A 20585-nucleotide genomic window follows, 5' to 3' on the forward strand; every position below is an offset into this window, starting at 1 on the left:
TTTCATTGTCTTCCGGACTCGGATTTCACCATCTTCGCCAACACGTGTCTGCTGCAGCAAATCGGACCTCGCGAAGTCTCGTGTAAGCTCTGACCCCAACCCTCACGTTATGGTGTGAACTCTCTTCGTTTCCCCCGCTATTCTAACGCCGTACCCGTCCTCGAGGTCAGACCCCACTTGAAGGAGGTGTCGACTCCATCCGCGCTGTTTGACGATACCTCTATCCGCTATGGTCTCAAACGACCTCGACTCCTCCGCGATGGACGCTGCTCTGATCGAACACGATCCCGACTTCTGGTTCGCAGACGGCAGCGTCGTCATCATCGCCGAGGGCGTCGGTTTCCGCGTACACATGTCCCTCCTCTCTCGCCACTCTCCCGTCTTTCGGGATATCTTCGCAGTTCCTCAGCCCGCCCCGGGCCCAGGGAACGAATCGGACGGCGGCGGTAGCTACCAGGGAGTCCCTATTGTCCACGTCTCCGAAAGGGCTCATGACATGCGATGTCTGCTGCACGCTATCTACGATGGCCGAAGGTGCGCACCCGTTTGCCTTATATCGGAAGACCGCCTTCTGGGGATGTTTGTCTAAACGCCTTTCCCCCTCAGATATCTCCAAGACATGACGCCTAACATCCCGTTCGCGGTCCTCGCCGCGCTCATGCGCTTGAGCCACAAGTACGAGCTCACAGACGTCATGAACGAGGCGGCGAAGCATCTCAAGGAGTACTTCACCACCGACCTGGACACCTGGCTGGACTACCGTTTCGCAGGCAGAGACGGACACCGAGCCCCCCCTTTCAAGTTTACAGAAGGAGAACAAGCTGCAGACCTCTTCGAGTGCGTGAACCTCGCGCGCTTGACGGGCAAGCCCGCGATGCTCCCCACCATGCTTTACATGTGCTGCCAGCTTGGAATCGGCAACATTCTGAGGGGCAGCAAACGGCGCACCGGCGTTATCGAACGCCTTAGCGAAGAAGACACCGAGATATGTGTTATCGGCTATACGCGGTTGCTGACACTTTCGGTCCGTGTCCTTACAATTCTCGAGGGTGCGACGTGCGCCACGCTATGCAAGTCCCCGGTGGCGTGCTCACCGCAGATCCAACGATTCGTCCGGATCGTCCACCAGAATCATCTGGAGATATTTAGCACCAACGCCCTGTCGCCGAATATTTGGCGACACATCCCCTTCGCGGCGCTTGTCTCCTGGTCGGACCTGTGCAGCGTCTGCCATGATGGCCTCGTGCAAAAGTACAGGACGACGCAGCGAAGGGCGTGGAATGAACTTCCGAGCGTCTTTTGCCTCGAGCAGGGAGAGGTGGGAGATATTTGGGCGAAACGCTATAACACATGGAATGCTACGAATCCGATTTGAGAGGTAAGTCGCGTTGTTTCACCTTTCGTGACTTGCGGTCATAGTCGGCACGCTCACAATGTTTTCCAGGCCTAATCAAGAGAATGTAGTGTCTCTGTTCGTTGTCGTCACCTCAACATGTACCCGGAGTGCATCCCCGCGCCCGTGTGATTCTGCAATAACTGTGTTCGTAGAAGGGAGGAGTTCGTGCGATAAAACACGGGCAAGGCCAGGCAAGACCTCTCGCCTCTAACCCCAACCCTAACGGTGTGTCGCGATCCTCTTTCGGATGTGTCTATTTTTCTTTCTTGTTCGGACGACGTTCAGTTTTCGCCCCGCACCATCAGTCCCAATCCGTACCCTTCACTTGCAACATACGAGACCACAACACCGATGGAGAACGCTGCTGGGATCCAACAAGACCCGGACTTGTGGTTTACAGACGGAAGCATCATCGTCATCGCCGAAGACACCGGTTTTCGGGTGCACATGTCCCTCCTCTCGCGATCCTCTCCTATTCTTCACGACGTTTTCACACTTCCTCAACCCGTCGCCACCGGCTTCGACGGCAACAACGTTTTTCAGGATACCCCTGTTGTCCACGTCTCTGACAGCGCGTATGATATGCGATGTCTGCTCCACACCATTTACGACGGTCGCAAGTATGTACCCCTATTCTCCTTTCGTCGCGTTGTCATCTCAGCGTTTCCCACTCACCGCTTTTTAATCTAGGTATCTGGCCGATATGGGCCGCGAAGTCCCGTTCTCTGTCCTCTCCGCCCTGATGCGCTTGGGCCACAAATACGAACTTACAGAGATCGTCGACGAGGCCGCACAATACCTCGAGGAGTTCTTCACCGCCGACTTCTACGTGTGGCTGGATATCTGCCACGCAGACCCGGTGCCCACGAGGTTCGAATTTCGGCGCGACGAGGACGACGAGGCGGAGCTCTTCGAGAGCGTTAGGCTCATCCGCCTCACGGGCAAGACTGCGATGCTCCCCATGGCGCTCTACCGGTGCGCGCAGCTCGGGCTCACCGACATCCTGCGGGGCGTCGAGCGGCACACTCCGGGCATCTTCGAACGTCTCAGCGAGGACGACATCGAGATCTGCGTGTAGGCGTCGGCGCGGCTCATGCAGCTGTCGGGCCACGCTGTCGCCGCTCTTACGCGCGCGGAATCCGCTGCGCAGTGCACTGCGTCCCCCGGGGAGTGCGAGCGCCGCATCCGGCTCTTCACCTTGGTGGTCGCGGAGAGGACCGCGGCGCTGGTCACGACGCACGCCCTGGCGGAGCTCGAGTACCGGCTCGGGTACATTGCGACGCTCGATTGCTGGACGGGGCTCTGTCCCGTATGTCGTGGCGGGATCGTGCAGCGCCACGCGGCCACGCAGCGGGCGGTTTGGGAGAGGATGCCGAGCATATTCGGGTTAAAGCCCGACGAGCTGGGGGAGGAATGGGCGGGCTGTTTAGCGTCGTGGATGGATGGGATATATTGAACCGTGGGTCCCGCGCGTTTGTACGGTGTTTGGTGGCTGATCGCGACTCGTTTGAAACCAGATTTGCGGGTTTTACAGCAGCTCGGGTATCCCCTGTTCTTCGCCACCATTTCAATGCATAGCGAACTCCAGTTGGTCAGCTCACGGAGTACGGCGTTGTTCCGGGCGCTGTCGCCTACGGAACTCATTCGGAGGATTCTACCCTGGAAGAAGGGTAGTGAGACCCTCTCCGCCATGCGAGGTTGTCGCGGGGTGCTCCTTTGGGCGGTCGACGCGGTCTATAGGATCGCGGCCTTGGAGGGTGCGCGTGCCGCTGGGCCAGGATGGTGTCGCGGTACTCAGGCGGAAGATCGCGTCGCTGACAGCCTATGTGGATAAGTACGAGTACTTCTCTGAGGATCTGGAGCTCGATGGGTAGGACTGGTGTGGCAACGGGTACGTCGATACCTTTTAAACTTGAACCGGACATCTCCACTCATAATTCAGATACCTGGGCGATGACATATCTTCAGACAGACCTCAATCTTACTCGTTGGAAAAAGTAGATAGAGCCTGCACGAAGGGGTCCACATTTGCCACGTCCTGCAACCTTCAGTGAGCCGAACTTTAACGTTTTGATGCAACCATCTTTCGAGCGTGCCGTTTCCCTTTTTTTACCATGAAGACGTACGCGTCGCCGGTGTCGAGCTGAAGACGGCCTTGTTTCCGTACCGCACCTTCGCTGGCAGCATAGCTCAAGGCAGTCCCAGCTCACATAGTATGGGCCCTGTTATGACAAAACAACATCCGGACTGGTGGTTTCCAGATGGTAGCATCGTCATCCTGGCCCAAGATACCGGTTTTCGTGTCCATATGTCCCTCCTCGCTCGTCATTCCCCGGTCTTCCGAGACGCCTTCGCACTTCCCCAGCCCGCCAAGTTAGACACCGACGACGACGCAAGCCTGCAAGGACTCCCCTTTGTTGAAGTCTCGGATGATGTGTACGATATGAGCTGCATGCTTCACGTCATATATGATGGGCCGAAGTAGGTCGACCTCCAGCTTACTCTCGCAGTCCCGTCATGGAATTGACATATCGCTCCCGCCGTGGTTTAGATACCTCAATAACAAGACCTCTGAAATACGCTTCCACAAAGTCTCCGCACTGATGCGTATGGGACACAAATACGAAATCCCAGACATCTTCGACACGGCCGCGCGTCACCTCTCGAGCTACTATACCACCCACTTGGGCTCATGGATCGATTTCTGCGGCCCAGATCTATCGACCCAGACCTTCTCCTTTGACAAGGACGAGAATTATCACATCGTCGAGGTCGTCAACCTCGCCCGATTGACCGGCAAAACCTCCATCCTTCCGACCGCGCTCTACAGATGTTGTGGGCTCGGGGTCGCCGGCATCCTAAAGGCAGGCGAGCGGGACAGCAGCGACCCAAGCGCCACGTCCTCAGCCGCGAAGACGTCGCCCTTTGTCTGGTGGCTCGCGAGCGGCTGCTGCGGGAGTCGGGAAGCATTGTTGGAGCTCTCGCCGGCGCGCCGTGTGCAGCCAGCTGTATATCCAAGGGCACATGCGCGCAACGGATGAGAGATCTCGAAGATGCGGCCGCCGAGTCGATGCCGGGCTTGCTCACCCTGGATGTCTTTGAGACGCTCGAATGGCGCCTGCGGTACGGATCTGGATCGGAGAACACGACCGGACTCTGGCAGAAGATATGTCGGGCCTGCTGCCACTCCCTCGGGCAGCGATACGAGGCCGAACAACGGGAGATGTGGGGAAGGTTTCCGGGCATATTTGGCCTTTCGATTGACAAGATGGACGATGGATGGGGGGATGCGACCGTGTTCGCGCACATGGACTGGTCGTCTGAATCGGTAAGTCCGACAAAGTGCCTCCGCACGGTGCTATAGCTGCTGATGACTGTGGTGCTACCGCTATCAGGATTGAGTACCTCTTTGACGTGCAGAGCTTGTGTTGTTACCTCACGAATATCCAATGTATATTATTTCAGACCGAATCTGGCACTGGTAGCATTGCCGTGAGTGTAGACCGAGTCATGCCAGCGTCTTAAACCTACCTGTACAGTCCGCTGTACTCGCGTATGTCCGCCTTCATACTCAACACAAGTAGCGCTGCCGGGGTACGACCGAACGTACGTGCTCAGAGCATCGGTGACGACAACAAACAACAGCTCGGGGATTGACTATACTAATACAGGATGCAAGATGCAGAAAGTCATGATCGTCACAATAACACGCCCGTGCGGACAGATTAGTGCGCTGAGGGACATACAAGAGGAGTGGGCGCGGGCGCAGGTGGAACACGTGCCGGCCTGGGTAAGGGAATTCGATATAGCAAGGCGGAGGAGGGAATGTGAGGATACGTGGAGGAGTAAGGAGTTTTCGGCCTACGCCGCGGACTTCTCGTCGCGGCTGTCGACTGCGTGGACTTCGTGCTACAGAGTGACGCTCGGTGAGTACGGTACACTGATAAACGAAGAAATCGGGACTGACCTTGTCGCCCACGACGTCCTTGAGCGTCTTCTTGCCGACGTCGCGCTTGACGTTCCACGCGGTGAAGACGTGGCCCTGGTTGAAGACGTCCTCGATCTCCTCGAGCGTGCGTCCGGCCGTCTCGGGGAACATGAAGAAGATATGGATGAAGGCGGCGAAGTTGAACGTGCCGAAGATGAAATACGTCTTGTACGCGATCGTGGAGAGACCGGGGGGAACCGCCCACGCGAGCGCGAAGTTAAACACCCAGTTCGCGGCTGTGCGTGCGAGGCATCAGCGGGCGTGTAAAGCCAGACGAAAGAAGGGCTTACCGGTGGAGACGGAGACGGCCTTCGCGCGGACGCGCATGGGGAAGATCTCGGCCGGGTATGTCCAGGACACGGGACCCATGGTGATGGCGAAACTGCAGACGAAGAGGTACGAGAAGACGATAATGGCCTTGGTGATGCCGTCGTGGTCGGAGATGACCCAGACGCGCGAGCCGTCGACCTCGCCCCACGATCCGAAACGGCCTTGGAGACCGCCGACGAGCATGAGCCAGAAGCCCATGAGGAGCGTGCCGGCGAGGAGCATCGGGCGGCGGCCCCACTTGTCGATGTAGACGATCGCGGGGATGGTGAAGAGCACGTTGAGGATGTACTGGACGGAGTCCGCGATGAGGTTGCCGCGGCGGCCCGTGAGACCCGCACCCTGGAAGACGTAGATGATGTAGTACATCATGATGTTCATGCCGGAGAGCTGCGACCACATCTGGAGGGACATGCCGAGCGTGACGCGGCGGAAGATGCCTGGGCGGATGAGGTCGAGGTAGGACTTGGCGCCCTCCGTGCGCTCGAACTTGACTTGCTCCTGAATCTCGACGATCTCGAGCTGGACGAGCTCGGAGTTCGGGTCGCCCTTACCGTGCAGGTCGGCGAGGATCTCGAGTGCCTCCTCAGACCGGTCGTGGTCGACGAGCCAACGCGGAGACTCGGGGAAGAGGAGCATGCCGAGGGAGAGAATGATAGCGGGGATCATCTGCAGACCCCACGGAATCCGGAACGACGCAGTGCCGTTGATGTACGAGCATCCGAACTGGACGAAGTACTGGAGGAGGATACCCCAGGTGATTGACCTAGGTGCGAGCGGTGAGCATCCCGCGGCCGAGGCGGAGGAAGCGGGATTGCACGCACCATTGCTGCAAAGCTACGATCCGACCACGAATGCGGGGCTCGGTGATCTCAGACTGGTAGAGTGGAACGATGGCAGACGCAATGCCAACAGCGAGGCCTGAGATGATACGGCCGACGACGAGCATGCCACGGTTCTAGACGGGCCGGGGGTCAGCTGGACTGCACTGGGAGAAGAAGCACACCAAGAGCCGCATCTCGAAGCGGTAGAAGGAAGCCCGCGAGAGAACCGCAGTCTATCTAGTATCGGGGACGGCGGCAATAATCTCGTCGCAATATGACGAAGACGCGAACTCGTCGGAAGAGACACTCACGACAGCAGCGGCCTGGAGAATACTGCCGATGACCCAGATCCAACCGCTCAGAATGACTGTCCACTTGCGACCGATCACGTCGGCCAACTTCGAGACGGCGAGCGCACCGACGAAGGAGCCGGCGGGCATGGCGGCGACGATGGCGCCCTGTGCATTGGGGCCGGGGTTACCGAAGGTGTTCTTGTAGGCGTCATTGGAAAGCACACCGGACATGGACGAGATGTCCAGACCGAAGAGACCGCCGCCGATACATGCGAACGAGCCTGGCCGAGAACGTGGTCAATATCGGTTGCGGGAGGATGCGCTTGGCGAGGCCGAGCTTACCGACGATGTACTACGAGGGAGGTGTCAGTAAATTCGTGGTGGCGGCGACCGATCAGTCAAAAGGGACGTACAGGGTTAGACGCGATGGCGGCGCTGTACTGTACACCAGACGTCAATTAGAGCGTGAACAGGGCCGTAGGAATGTGGAAGACGCACGCCTTTGCCCATGGTTGCGACTGAGTGAGCGAGAGCAGGGAAAACGCTGGTTCGCCGACTTGGGAGAGAAGCAGGACGCTTTGACCACACCCGGGGAAACCCTGAGGGGTTGGCTTGAGCGCGGCTTTATACCAGCGCGTGGGTGGGCAGGCTATAGAGTTTGGGTGTCCGAGCATGTGCAAACCCTCTACGGACCGAGCGAGGAGGGGTCGCCTGACCCAGGCACGACCCCGGGACCTCCAGTCCCGTGGGGAGAGGCGCAGGCGAGAATTGATGGCGGTGATGGATGAGGAGAGTGGCTGATGCATACACGCCATGTCGCTCCCCCGTGCGTGTTCTGAGCACGAGAGCAGTTTAGCGGTGACGCAACGAATCGCCGAGAGAGATAGCTGAGCGGAAATGGAGATAGGGTTCGCACCTGGGGACGGGCGGGCCGGGAAGGTGTGGTCAGTGGACAAGTGTGTGTGCCCGACCGCTCGAGAAGGGCCGTCGCGGGGACGCGCCACGAGCTGGTGCGGGGGCGGGGCAAGAAGAACACACGCGGGGCCGAAGGGAAAAACATATGTTCCGCCCACCCCGCGCTTCGGATCAACTTCGAAATCGGCGATCGCACTTCGCGACCGACCGACATTCAGGAACTTCCAGTCGTTGAGCTTCGTAAAGCTCGTTGGCTGGAAGAAGGCTGCAACCATCGAAGACCATCGATCGTGCCTTTCCTTTTTCATTGAACCACACAGAAAAATCACGCGAGGAAGTCAAGGCGGGCGTCGAGAGCATCTTTGCCCCGGTGATGGTCAAATCCTAGGATTACCCACACAAGTCACCTGAGATGAGGATACGCTGAGCGGGTCAGTGCTGAGGGCGACTCAAAACCCAAGGACCAGGAGTAAAACGACGCACCGCAGGGAATATAAAACGATTGCGTTGTGGTATCAGGGTGAAAATGCAACGTGAGAACAGATTGTAGTAGCAGCGACTCTCACGCGGGACATATAACACGTCAGGACAGCCCTCAAGCATCTGTGCCCCGCATCGAAACTTTGTTGGTCTGTAAAATAGAGTCGATTAGTTGCTGTCGACGACGGGTTCACGCACCCGCAAGGGGAAATGAACAAAAGGTAACTCACCATCTTTTCATTAGTCGTCGTATCGTTGTCCACAAACTTTGGACTAGATTTATGCCCCACGACACCGACGCCCCGTAAGAAGAGCAACGCCAATATCGCGCCTTCCGACCAAATATCAGTCTTCCCGCGACACCGAGCTGCGGCCAAAATACACCACTGGACTCACCACACAAAGGGAACGCGAAGCCCGCCCACATCGCGTCCTTGTACCCGACGAGCTGAGCCGGCCGCGGCACGTTCGCCTCGGACCCATTGACCTCTACTCCGTACTTCCGGGATGCCCTTGTCAACCCCGCATTGAATACAATTGTGCTGATCGCCGTCCCGAACGCCGCGCCCACCTGTTCGCATCTCGCGTCATTCAGGTTCTACGAATACGGCTGGAGAACAAGGAAAAACGGACCTGGGTGAGCGTGTTGAAGAGCGCACCGCCGACGCTCTGCTCGTGCGGGAGGCAGACCTTCGCGACGAAGAGCGTGCCGGCGGCGAACACGAAGTCGGCGCCGAAGACGGCGAGGACCGTGGCGGGGAAGCCGAAGGCCCAGTATGGAGCCGCGGGGTCGATCACCGTGAAGAGTAGGTTCGCGACTGCGGTAAACGTCGTTCCGATACCTACAGTGGATAGGTCAGAATGGGCTGAGCTGCACGGGAGGCGGGAGCGTTACCGATGAGGATGACAAGATCGACACGGCCGACGACGAGCGCGACAACGACGTTGCACAGGAACCCGGTCACATTCATGGGCAGTAGCCGGACCATGGTCAGGACCGGGCTAAGCCCGACATAGTTCTGGTAATATAGCTGTACGGCACCGTCAGTTCTTTCCCGGTGCTCTGTTTCGGGATGTTGGGGTAACGTACCGTGATCCAGAACGAGAACGAGATGAAGCCGCACCATTGGAGGAAGGCGATTATAAGCATCACGCCCAGTTTTCCGCTGGCGCGGCCCCAGATCGAGACGTTCATGAGGGGCGGGGGCGTCCACCACCGCCCGGACGTCACGGAGTCGTTCTGGACACGCTCCAGGTATCGTTCCCAGAAGACGAAGAGCGCGAAGATCAATATGCCGACGATGAGGATGGCAATCACGTCTTCAAAAGAAGTCAGATGTAGCGGACACAACAGCTGTGCCTGAGGAATCGCGACTCACATCCCGTCTTCCAGCCGGCTGGAGCGACGTTGCCATCGCTCAGCGCGAATACGATGAGGATCAGGCCGGAGGTTCCGAGAAAAGCGCCTAGCCAGTCGACTCGCCTGGTGTATGTGACAATGAGTACGCCTGAACAAGCAACAACAGCATGTGGACATACCGGTCATCGAGTTGGTACGGCTCGTCCTTGTCAATCGAAAATGCCCCTCCGACGCAACACAGGGCGGCCATTCCAGCGAGGAACAAGAAGGCAGACCGCCACGCCTTTCTGGCAATATTCGGTAATCAGTAGACATCTGGCCCAGGTGGTGGTTGCGTCTTACTCGGTGGTCTGGGTAAGCGCCCCTCCTACGGCGTTACCCAGCGCACCACCAATAGGAGCGCCGGAAGCGAATGTCGCGAACGCTATGGAGCGAATTGTGGAGGGCGGGAAGGTATGGGCCAAGATGCCTAGCTGCGGAAAGCATATCGACGTCAGACCATGCGTACAGGAACTGCGCGCGCAGGAACTTTAAGAGAAGACGCACACAAGCAGGGATGGCTGCGGCAGCTCCGAGGCCTTGGATGCCGCGTAAAATGTCGAGGGTGATCTCGTCTGTGTATGTGGGTGAGCTGCAGATAACGTGGTCAAGTCGTTTGATACTCACCTTGCGCAAATCCACAACCGAGAGCGAAGATGCTTAGCCAGGCGCAACCACAGAGGAAGAGCCGTTTGCGACCGTAAAGGTCCGCTAGGCGGCCGAAGAATAGAAGCAGACAGCCCTGCGAGCAAAGATCGTTAATTGAACGCGCCCTTGAGCAGAATTGAGTACGATTGCATACGGAACTCAACGAGTACGCGTTCATAATCCATTGCAGCTTGTCTTCTACGATGTTCAGGTCGCGCCCAATTGTCGGCAGCGAGATACTGACTCCTGTCAGGTTGGCAGTCTATAACGGAGCACGAACGGAGCACGATCAGCGGCATTCGAAGATGAAGACGTTACTGAACATACGTTGACGATCATGCAGAGGGTCACGGATGCGATGAGGACGACGTTCTGGACTAGACTGCGTCGACGGCCAGAATCCGACACCGACTGGGCGCCGTGCTCGGAGTCCCATTTGGTGGTGTTTGGTGCAGTCGCAGACGCATGGCCGTCTTCGGAGGGTGTAGGCATCGTAGTTCGCCCGAGATCGATTGTGCTGGTCTACTTGTACGACAAGGAGCGTCCTAGTCCCGCAGCACCGACAGGATGACCGGCAAAGACACGCGCGTCAGAACGGCGAACTGTATCTTGTCGAACCTTCCTCGGTCAGCAGCGATCTGTGCGCTATATGGAGATGTAAAATGAACTGACTGAAGAGGACGTCGGCTGACCAACCCGCGCAGCCTCTTGGAGTTAACTCCGTTGGACATCGTGGCGAAGGAAGCCAAGTGTACCCGCCCACAGCGCCCATATGGCATGTAGCTCTCACGAAGAACCAACGGTGGCAATTGGGGTTGGTCGCATGGATGCGAAGCACACTACGCAATCAGCACTGTGATGACGCAACATGCAAACAAACCTGCATCGCGAATGTCGGGCACCATAGCTTATTCGAGGTTTCCTTCTGCATGAGCAAATGATGTGGCACTCTGAACGAGGTACGATTGTGAACATACATGACGGGCTCTACAGATTTGGTTAGATACACGGCGTGAGGCGTACGTGATGCATACACCTCACTTCACTTCAGCGTTGATAGCTTACTCGACAAGACGTGCAGTCAGCTTATCAAAACACGAGGCGAAGCACTAACCACCACAGACACGCCGCCCTCTGAGCGGTCATCGTGGGCGATTTGCTGTCCGGAGTTAGTACAGCCTTACCCCTGCCGCGGCGGAATACAACAGCGCAGATCAGGCTTGCGGACTAGCGTACACACGGGAGTGCAGGAACAAGAGGAACGCTCGGGGCGCGGTACCTTCCTGCCAGGCGATTCGGCCGCAGGGACCAGGGTGAGATACGCGAGGACCTGGACAGCAGCCTGAAGTAGTTTTCATTTGACGTGTGATGACGCGTAGTACGTACAATTTTCCATACTTGCTCTGGAGGTCGGTAAGGGCTATAGCACCGCGTCCAGGCACAGCGAGCATTGCAGGGGCCCGTGCTCGACCGCGCCTCCCAGGGGAAGGACAACAGGGCACAGTAGTGCGTCGAGAATCAGAATACGCGCGCGCCAGCAGTCGTCGGCGCGCCCTACTGGCCTTCTGCGCTTACGTCTGTGCACGTTGTGATATTGTGGGCACATTTGTGGTTCTCGACGCCTGGGTTGATACGTGGAGTGGGAGAGGGCGAAACCGAGCAGACTCGTGATATCTGCGAATGGATAAGCCTGACCCGGACGCGTTGACGTCGGGCTGGGTAAAGATTGTACGGTGCGCTGAGTGAGCTGTTGTGGCGCACCTACAGTGTGCAACGGGAAATGAGATGACGCATACTGGGAATGGTTTACTCACCTAATCACCGAAGGAGTTTACAGCCATGTGCATGCGCATAGATATATGTATATGCTAGACCGTGGCCGCACTGAAACATGTAGCGCATATATGCTGATACTCGCGTTAGCCACAAAAAGCGGCTCAGGGTTAGAGAACACAGAGGGAAGACGAGATGAAAATTTACGATGCGAGAAGCCGGAAGCTTATATTCTTGTTTTCTTGAGAAGCAAAGACACATGAGCGTGTAGTGGATATTCATTCGTGTCTGAATGCCAGGGTTCTTCGAATGATCTGTCTGCACACTCTCACTCCCGCACGCGACCATCCGGCGACGTCGTACTCGACTACCGCGTTGTCCTCGCACGAATGGCGTGTTGTCTGACGCAAACAAGAGATACGGAGCCGGTGACTACAGCCTGACAGATCCGAACAAGAGCGCAGATTTCGAGAGCCCAGTCCAGTGAGTCCAGCGCTAGCCTGCGCGGCGGCAGCGCCGAGGCACCGTCGGTGGCCGTGCATCCCGTCCTCGGTGATGTTTTTGGTGTGCAGTGCGAGCGAGCGGTGCAAGATGACAGAGATATGTTGGCGAAACAAGAGAACTCGATGTGAAAGGGAGAGGATGGCAGAGAGAAAGAGCGCAGCGACCGAGGAGCCACCGGGGACAAACAGCGGCAAACAAGGGATCAGTCAGATCGCAGGGCGGGCGGGGACCACAACCAACCTCCTCGCCATCCACAACGTCGTCCGACCACACCACCCCAACGTCGGCCTCCCCGCCGACGACGATCCTAGAGCCACTCTCGTTTTCCATATCCTACGCCCAGTCTTTCATCCCGAGCCACCTCGGCCATCGCCCGAGACATGCGCGAGTCCAACTTCGCGTTCCCAGCCCAGAATCGGGCGTGCGTATGCATCTCCTCACAGCTCTATGACAGAAGAGGTATGTCCTGCACGCGTAGATCGCTTGTGAGCACTGCGAACCACCTCTTTCTCCCCCAGCTCTCGACACGAACTCTCCCCTTCCGCTCTTCAACTCCCTTACCCATCTCGTCTATCTCACCTCAACCTCTCCGCGCATTCGCGAGATCATGACCATGGACGGCGGTCTCGAACGTCTCGTCCGCATCCTGCACGACTTTTGCATCTCCCCGCCACCGCCGGACAATCCTGCCAGTTTCTACGGTCTATCACCCGCCGGCGTCCATGCGCCCAAGCCTGTTCCGACTCTACTCCCCAAGACTTACGACAAGCACGCCGCGTATCGGTTCTCCCTCGCTTTCCAGTGTATTGTGAACATCGGCGTCCGTGGAAGTGAACCAATCCGCAGTCGCGTCGTCCAGGCCGGAACACTCGAGGTCGTCGGTTGCATTCTCGAGGCGTGGCTCGCTAGCAAAGGCTTCCCCATCGGCCCCAGCCTCGGCGCTAACGGCATGCCTAGGGAGACCAGAGAACAGCGTCTCGCGAGACGGCAGGCACAGCTTGAGAATAGGCAACGCGAGCAAGCCGCGGCAATAGCGCGCGCGCTCGAGCGTCAGCTCGCCGCCGAGCGTTTGCATAGACCAAATGACGCATCCAACCAATCTATCGACATCTCGCAAGACGTGCGTCATGCTATATAACTCTGTCGCGTTCATCGTACTAATTCTCCGCAGGAGCCCATGCAGACCGATCAAGCTACCCCTGGCGCTTCTCGCGCACAAGACACCGATACCTCCGCAGATACCTCTACCAACGCCACTCCTAACGGCGGCAATACCCCTACTGGCACCGTCGCCGTGCCCGCCAGAGACCGTAGCGGCACCATCATTGCACGTCCTGTGTGGGATCAACCTACGAACGCCGGCGGCGCCAACGCACGACGACCCCACCGGTCGCGCCTCAACGTACCTGCGGCCTCTGCAGGTCCATCGACTTCGACATCCGCAGCCAACTCACGACCAGAAACGGAGACCGAGGACGATGGTGACGTCGACATGGACCGCGAGAGCCGCGATGGCGACGCTCCCTCACCATCACCTGAGCGTCAGCCCTCAGACACAGGCACGATCCGTGCTACTCACTCCCGCCGCGCCGTTGGCATCGTCACCGATGCTGCTGGGCCGGCTGGGCCGGGTGCGTCGATGGACATGAACTCGGACCCTCATATCGTGATAAACGACGAGGGTGTCGTCACCGGAGTTGGCGTCGAGGACGGGATCGTCTCCCTTGAAGCCAACGACGACTTTGCTATGGGCGCGCCCCCTGGGGCTCCTGGTGCGATCGATGGACCTCCCGCGCGTGCGGTAGCTGACACGCATGCAGGGGCGGGCGAGCGCACACCGCGCGCCGGGACCGCTAACCTTCCCATGACAGTTGCACGACCCACGATGGCGGGCGCCTTTCTCACTGCCCCCGCCACGGAGCTCCCTAGGCCGACTGAGGGTGCGACGCCCCCGCGGGGTACTGTCCGAGGTGCGAACACGGGCAACAACGCTGCGACGGCTACACCTGGCGGCGCCGCGCACCACCACCACCATCACCATCACGCGCGCGAGGCGGAGACGGGACCATATCGCGATGAGGACGTCCTGTTGAGCCTGCAACTCTTGGCTTATCTGAGCAAGTACCCGCACTGCAGGGAAGCGTTTTACACCATGCGCCCCAGCTTCCACCCGGCGACGCTTCAACTCGCGAGTGAAGGCCGGTATGGGCAAGCGTCTTCCAGCAGCACCACGAGCGGTGCGTCCGCCTCCGCGTCAGCGGCGACGGCATCGTCGAGTCGTGTTGCGCCGGCGGCCACCACGAGCGGCTCCACGAACAAGGACACGCATCCATTCGTGAAGGCGTTTAACATCGCGGCCGGACGCGGCAAGGAGAAGGAGAAAGAACGGACGTCGTCGTCTTCGTCCACCGCGACCTCCAGCACCGCCGCGGCGAGCGCCAGCGGCAGCAGTCGTCCAAGGATGACGAATGTGTTCGCGCTAGTGGAGCGGTTCACATACCGGCATAGCTCGTCGGAGCTCGAGTCGTCGAACCCCCCGCCGAGCCTGCCTCCGGAGATCCAGTACTGGGCGGGCGTTATCATGCGGAACGCGTGTCGGAAGGACGACAGTCGTGGGGGCATTCGGCAGTGTGCGAATAGTGAGTCGTTGGCGCGTGACTTCGTTTTCTGTGTATGTACTGACGGAGCGGTAGTGTTGTGTGGGAAGTGGGAGCGGTTCCCGCGGGAGTTCGCGAAGTGCAGACGATGCCGGAAGGCGAAGTACTGCGGGAAGGAGTGCCAGAGCACGGCGTGGAGCGAGGGCCACCGGTTCTGGTGCAGTGCGAAAGACCCCGAGGAGGACGGCGAACACCATCACCACCATGGCGAAAGCTCGCGCGGTCCTGCTGGTGCTGGCGGACCTCCCCCGACCGCGGTGGCCGCTGCGGCAGCAGCTGGTGGACCTGGGGTCAGCGTGACGGCCGGCGGGACTGTCGTTGGGCGCTCGGAGAGGAGAGAGGCGAGGGAACGGGAGAGGCAGGCGAGGGCGGTCGCGGCAGAGACCCGGCTGGCCGCGGAGGACCGCGGGACCGCGCCCGACGCCTCACAGAGGACGCGGGAGGCAAGTGGTGCGCGTCGAGCGCAGGACGCGAGGTGGCGGGCGGACATGAACGCCGTGCTCATGAACGACGCGCCGCCCGAGCTGCGGCAGGCGCTCGAGGGCGTCACCGCGCAAGCTGGCGCCGAGGCGACGCCTGGGACGACTGCGACTGCGATGGGACCAGCCACTGCGGCTCTGGCGGCGGCGCGGCAGGCGTTGCCTGCGCTCACGGCCATCATGGAAGGGACGTGGACGTACCCTCCGCGCGCCGGGCAGCCGCAGCTGAGGTGGGGAGTCACAGCTACCGACGCCACGGGGAGGATGCAGGACGATGAGTTGCGGCGGCTGGTGCAAGGAATCCAGGCAGCTGCACGGGCGCGGGGGGACGGCGAGCCTGCAGCAGGGCCGTCTCGGACGGGTGAGGAGCGCGAGGAGGACGTGGATATGATGATCGACTGAGTCCGTCTGCCTCTCTCTCGTCGTTCGCCCGGCCATGGACAGTCTGAGGATAGTTTAATAGACTCGGTGTGGTAGATACAGCCCGCGCCTCGCTTTCTGTGCTCGTCCCCGTCGACATTCGCAATGTACACTACTCGCACATCCTACTCGAATACGCCCATATATTCCCCTTGTCTCTCATCGCGGCTTGTGTGTGAACGTCGCGTCGGGAAGGGGCGCCGACTTCGAGAGCCTTCGAGGGCGTTGTTTGGCCGGGACAAACAAAGCGCCCGCTTGAAAATCCGGGCGCGGTCATTCGGCGTCTAACGTGCTCTGTCACTCGCTCATCCTCTCCGTCTCCCTCCGTCTCCCTCCTCCTTCGTCTCCTCCCCCTGTTCTCTCTTCTCTGCACAAATGGTGCGCTGTCCGCGGCTGGAATGCGTGCTGCTGGGTGCTGAATAGGTGTGTGCAGGCTGCCCAGGCGACGTTCAAGAGCATCAAGGCCGTTGTGCCCCTCCTCGACCGCGTCCTCGTCCGCCGCTTCAAGCCTGAGACGGTACGTGTCCCTTCTTCTCGCGCGTGCGTACGTGTATCAGAGGCTAACGTGTGTGGGGGGTGTAGAAAACCGCGAGCGGCGTGTACCTGCCGTCGTCCGCGACGAACAGCCCGCTCCCGGAGGCGACCGTCATCGCGACCGGGCCTGGCGCCCCCGACAAGACGGGCACGGTGCGCCCGACGATCGTGCAGGCGGGCGACCGGGTGTTGCTGCCTGGCTGGGGCGGGAACCCGATCAAGGTTGGGGACGAGGTGAGTCTCCGTTTGCGCGTCCCTTGGCCGGGGTGGACGCAAGCTGACGTGGGTATCGTGTGTGCAGGAGTACTTCTTGTTCCGCGACTCGGAGATCCTCGCGAAGATCCAGGAGTGAGCGGGTGCGCGGCGTGTGTGACGTGGACATTTAGTTTGCGTCCGCGGTCGAGTGCGCTGGCGGTAGAGGTTATGGGGGTAGTCGGCTGAGGGACACGAGTGGAGGGAAGGGGCGGGCGTTCGTATGGCATAAAAGTTCGCTATCATCTGCATCCTATCACCGAGCTAATCATCGCGTTCCGAGTTTTCTGCATTGTGCTATGGGGTCCTGTTGCAATCACATAATCGTCCTCCCTGCTCTCTCACTTCCTTGCGTGCTTGTGTGTGCTTTTCCGCGGTCGTCCCGGTTGGCCCCCGTTGCCGCTCGCGAGAGGTGAGACGGGTGCCTTGAGGTGGGCGGCTGCGTTGAGTGTGGCTCAGAGCATGTCGAGGAGGAAAAGAGAGAGGAGACTGGCGAGGGCGCGTGGGGCGCCTGCGACACGTTGTCTACCCCTGTTCGCCGGCACCCCCTGTCAGTCGCTCTTCGCTCTCACCGCCAGTCGCTGCGCACTCTTGATCCCTCTTCCCCGATGGCTCAACTTATCCGGTTGGCCAAGTCTGGCAGTGACTGGACCGTGAACGATTTGGACGCGTACAACATTCGAACGGAGCTCCAGGACGCCGCCGCTTTCTTCGGAACAAACAACGTCGATGGCGAACTCCTCACCACAGGATGCGGAAAACATGGTTTCGGATCGCAACGCCGAACTCATCAACCTCCTCGACCTTGCCATGGCGCCTGCGGCCGCAGAAGAGTCGGCAGTTGGTGATTTCGCCGTCGAGCTCCTCAAATGTCTCGGCTACGTCAAACGTCATCGCGTCGCTCGCACTCGCAAGCACACACCCTTCTTTATCTGCGGCGAATGGAGGCATGCCAAGACAGACGTCTGCCTCGTCGACCGCCAGCAACACGATATTCTCTTTCTTGTCCAGGAAGACAAACGGTTTCCTTTGGACAGTAACCCTTGCGACCCTGGACCACAGCTGATTGCTGAGGCGATCGCTGCGTTCGAGCACAACAACCTACTGCGAACTACGGCGGGATTGCCCGCTCTCGAATCAAAGGTCCGTCCACTAATGTCCCGAAGGCATGTGGTATTGACACAATCATCGTGTAGATCATGCCCGGCATCACCCTAGTTGGCACTGCCCCGACGTTCTACAAGGTCCCCGTCCCCGCTGATCTTATCCGCCACATACACCATGGCACATATCCACCTGATGCGACCGTCGTCTCCATGCATGTCCCAGACCTCCCTCGACCCTGTCGCCACGAGACGTTAATGTCCCAGTCGATTTGTCCCGGTATTTGGACACCGCTGTGGCTGAGGTCCGCCGCCGGCGTCTATTTGCGCGCATGTAGACTCCGACGTCTCGCGCCACCGCGCGCACCCTCCCCGCCTCGCGCGACCTTGCGCGCGCGCGCTTGTGGCGTCGTAGAATATCCCAATTGATACCTGTCGTATTTACCACGTGAGGGATAAGATCAGAGGTCCGGGACGGTGTATCCTGCTTGACCTACCCATTTTTGTGTGCCCTGTACCTCTGCTTTGCTCAAAAACCCTGCTCGAGCGCCATGGACTTGAAGAAATGCACGGAGTGCAGCAGCGAGAAGCCGCTCACTGCTTTCAGCAAAAGGAAGATTAGCGGAAACGGGGGGCAGAAGGGCGAACTCACCGCCATCTGCACCGCGTGCATGGAAGTCGGCAATGCGCGTAAGCGAGAGCTGCGCGCGAAGCGGAAGAGGGCGGCGAGCACTACAGAAGCCGCTGGAACGGCTGCGGAACAGGAGGGTGCGGGAAAGGGGAAGGGCAGAGGCGGCGGCGGCGGCGAAGAAGAGGGAGACGCATTTCCGGCGGGCGTGGAAATGATGCCTTTTGAAGAGCTGCTTGTGCTTCTTCGAAACGTGGACAAGCGGCCGTTCCATCTAAAGAACTGGAAGGTCAATATCGCCGCTGAAGCGCTGCGCGAGTGCTCAGTGGTGGAGCGCGCAAACCTGGTGTCTGAGAGCATTGGCGAAGCGATGCTCCTATGCTGGATGTATGTTTTTGTTGGTCAAATGCACTGTTTTGAAGTTAACAACCCACCAGGAACGAAGGAAAACAGGAGCGGAAACGTACAAGCGATACAGTCATCACGTACAGCTGCTGTCAGTCGGCGGCGCGCAAGAAGACAGCCAAAGCCGCGAAGGGAGACAAAGCGCGCGATTCCCGGCGCATTCCATGCTTTGCATGCCACGGCTGGCTCCATCTGACAATCAGCCCAACGTCCGATGTCATGGAGGTGTCGCTGAAGCACCTGGAAGCGCACTTACCGTACAATGACATCGAGCTTCCCGATGAGTGGAAAACCTATATCGAGAAGCAGGCACTTCATCAGACACCTGGCGAAGTGAGTTTCGGCTGTACCTGTTGATGATCTCGAGATCTAACCATTGTTTCCCGACAGATCTGGTCACATATCGTCGAGGTTGAAGATCAGCGCGGCGGTCCAGGCATAAGATTCAAGGAGAAGTCCGTGTACTACCATTGGCTAGTGGCAAGCAGGAAGGAGTGGCGGCTGGCGGACACGCCCCTTGCATCTGCGGAGAAGTTCCTGAAGGACAAAGGCGAGAAACACGGCGTTGAGCGCATGGAGATCGAGCCAGAACCAGGAACAGAGGTGGTCGCGTTTTACGTCAAGGAATTCATCTCAGGATGGGCGGCGCACACGCAGGAGCTGGCCATGGACTCGACGTGTATGTCACATCTTCGCGTCCAGTCACGACCTTCATTAATGTTGTCACTAATAGGGAACACTAATGGTGGGAATTTCGAGCTCTTTGCAGCTGTTGCCTCCAACGCAAATGGCTCTGGGATACCGCTTGCTTTCATGTTCATTTCTACGACAAAGGATGCCGCACCGGGTGCCAAGCGCACCGTTCTCGAACGATTCCTCAGCAATCTGAAAGATCTCGGTGTTCATCCGGAGTTCACGCTTACCGACAAGGACTGGTCAGAAATCTATCTCTATAAAACCTGCCACTGAGCTCAGTGGCACGGAAGTAAGGTGGAAGTAAGGCGGAAGTAAGGCTGTATCTCGGCAACCGTTACGGATGTACTATTACTTCCAAAGGTTTTCTGGTAGCCCCGCTTCTTGGCTACACAATGGTGGTGGTTACGTGCCGGTGGCTGTGCGTCCGGGCCGACGGTGAGCTTACTTCCGTCGGAAGTAAGCGTATCGGACACGGAAGTAAGCTTTTTCTCCACAGGAACCCTGGAAGTAAGGTCATATTATGATATATTCTTGAAGCCCTCGATCAGGGCTACAACAAATGAGTACGATTGTGGCTGTGCACCCACTCGCAACCCCACTTCTCCCCCCTGTGCCAGAGTGTATGGGCCATATCTCCGCAGCGACCCTGGAAGTAAAGTCACTTCAAAGTGGATTCTAATAGCCCTTGGCGACGCCTACAACACCCAATTTACAGCATATTAATAGCTGCCCTGGATGCTGAGATATGAGCCAGTCTTTGGTGGCAGGGCATACATGTCAGGCATACCTAGAGCATGACCCTGGAAGTAAGCTGGCCTGTGATGGGTTTCTAATAGGCTCATATTATCTCTGTACTATGCCAGG

At 58.7% G+C, this 20585-nt stretch overlaps 9 protein-coding genes across 9 annotated transcripts; 7 read left to right on the forward strand and 2 right to left on the reverse strand.

Moving 5' to 3' along the window:
- Nucleotides 1-259: 259 nt before the first annotated feature.
- Nucleotides 260-1375, forward strand: TRAVEDRAFT_125234 (uncharacterized protein; the record flags this gene model as incomplete). The annotated part of the gene is made up of 3 exons (XM_008041802.1): nt 260-534; nt 607-761; nt 810-1375. 3 exons carry the CDS (start codon nt 260-262, stop codon nt 1373-1375), a joined length of 996 nt encoding a protein of 331 aa, XP_008039993.1.
- Nucleotides 1376-1780: 405 nt separating this feature from the next.
- Nucleotides 1781-2222, forward strand: TRAVEDRAFT_79772 (uncharacterized protein; the record flags this gene model as incomplete). Its single annotated transcript, XM_008041803.1, has 2 exons — nt 1781-2016; nt 2087-2222. Coding segments are annotated over 2 exons (372 nt in total), but the record flags the coding sequence as incomplete, so codon positions are not given.
- A 1482-nt stretch (nt 2223-3704) lies between these two features.
- On the forward strand, nt 3705-4437 carry TRAVEDRAFT_49087 (uncharacterized protein; the record flags this gene model as incomplete). The annotated part of the gene is made up of 2 exons (XM_008041244.1): nt 3705-3877; nt 3948-4437. 2 exons carry the CDS (start codon nt 3705-3707, stop codon nt 4435-4437), a joined length of 663 nt encoding a protein of 220 aa, XP_008039435.1.
- A 582-nt stretch (nt 4438-5019) lies between these two features.
- TRAVEDRAFT_150739 (general substrate transporter) lies at nt 5020-7413 on the reverse strand. The gene is made up of 8 exons (XM_008041804.1): nt 7327-7413; nt 7242-7268; nt 7171-7180; nt 6847-7109; nt 6536-6669; nt 5675-6477; nt 5364-5620; nt 5020-5305 (listed from the first exon to the last, which is right to left on the reverse strand). Exons 1-8 carry the CDS (start codon nt 7336-7338, stop codon nt 5258-5260), a joined length of 1554 nt encoding a protein of 517 aa, XP_008039995.1. The 5' UTR covers nt 7339-7413; the 3' UTR covers nt 5020-5257.
- A 925-nt stretch (nt 7414-8338) lies between these two features.
- On the reverse strand, nt 8339-10762 carry TRAVEDRAFT_49089 (efflux transporter; the record flags this gene model as incomplete). Its single annotated transcript, XM_008041245.1, has 13 exons — nt 8339-8374; nt 8454-8554; nt 8620-8794; nt 8857-9065; nt 9119-9254; nt 9314-9543; nt 9603-9706; nt 9763-9870; nt 9926-10056; nt 10130-10197; nt 10250-10364; nt 10425-10532; nt 10598-10762. The coding sequence occupies 13 exons, from the start codon at nt 10760-10762 to the stop codon at nt 8339-8341; spliced, it is 1686 nt and encodes a 561-aa protein (XP_008039436.1).
- A 2048-nt stretch (nt 10763-12810) lies between these two features.
- Nucleotides 12811-16255, forward strand: TRAVEDRAFT_150742 (uncharacterized protein). The gene is made up of 4 exons (XM_008041805.1): nt 12811-13006; nt 13066-13667; nt 13719-15186; nt 15241-16255. Exons 1-4 carry the CDS (start codon nt 12928-12930, stop codon nt 16083-16085), a joined length of 2994 nt encoding a protein of 997 aa, XP_008039996.1. The 5' UTR covers nt 12811-12927; the 3' UTR covers nt 16086-16255.
- A 144-nt stretch (nt 16256-16399) lies between these two features.
- Nucleotides 16400-17230, forward strand: TRAVEDRAFT_29896 (hsp10-like protein). Its single transcript, XM_008041004.1, has 4 exons — nt 16400-16481; nt 16537-16620; nt 16686-16871; nt 16939-17230. The coding sequence occupies exons 1-4, from the start codon at nt 16479-16481 to the stop codon at nt 16987-16989; spliced, it is 324 nt and encodes a 107-aa protein (XP_008039195.1). The 5' UTR covers nt 16400-16478; the 3' UTR covers nt 16990-17230.
- A 421-nt stretch (nt 17231-17651) lies between these two features.
- TRAVEDRAFT_126570 (uncharacterized protein) lies at nt 17652-18107 on the forward strand (the record flags this gene model as incomplete). The annotated part of the gene is made up of 1 exon (XM_008041806.1): nt 17652-18107. The coding sequence occupies one exon, from the start codon at nt 17652-17654 to the stop codon at nt 18105-18107; it is 456 nt and encodes a 151-aa protein (XP_008039997.1).
- Nucleotides 18108-19193: 1086 nt separating this feature from the next.
- On the forward strand, nt 19194-19994 carry TRAVEDRAFT_125731 (uncharacterized protein; the record flags this gene model as incomplete). The annotated part of the gene is made up of 3 exons (XM_008041807.1): nt 19194-19362; nt 19393-19704; nt 19759-19994. Coding segments are annotated over 3 exons (717 nt in total), but the record flags the coding sequence as incomplete, so codon positions are not given.
- Between the last annotated feature and the right edge of the window lie 591 nt (nt 19995-20585).

The sequence above is a fragment of the Trametes versicolor genome, assembly GCF_000271585.1.
Source record: "Trametes versicolor FP-101664 SS1 unplaced genomic scaffold TRAVEscaffold_7, whole genome shotgun sequence".
Lineage (NCBI taxonomy): Eukaryota > Fungi > Basidiomycota > Agaricomycetes > Polyporales > Polyporaceae > Trametes > Trametes versicolor.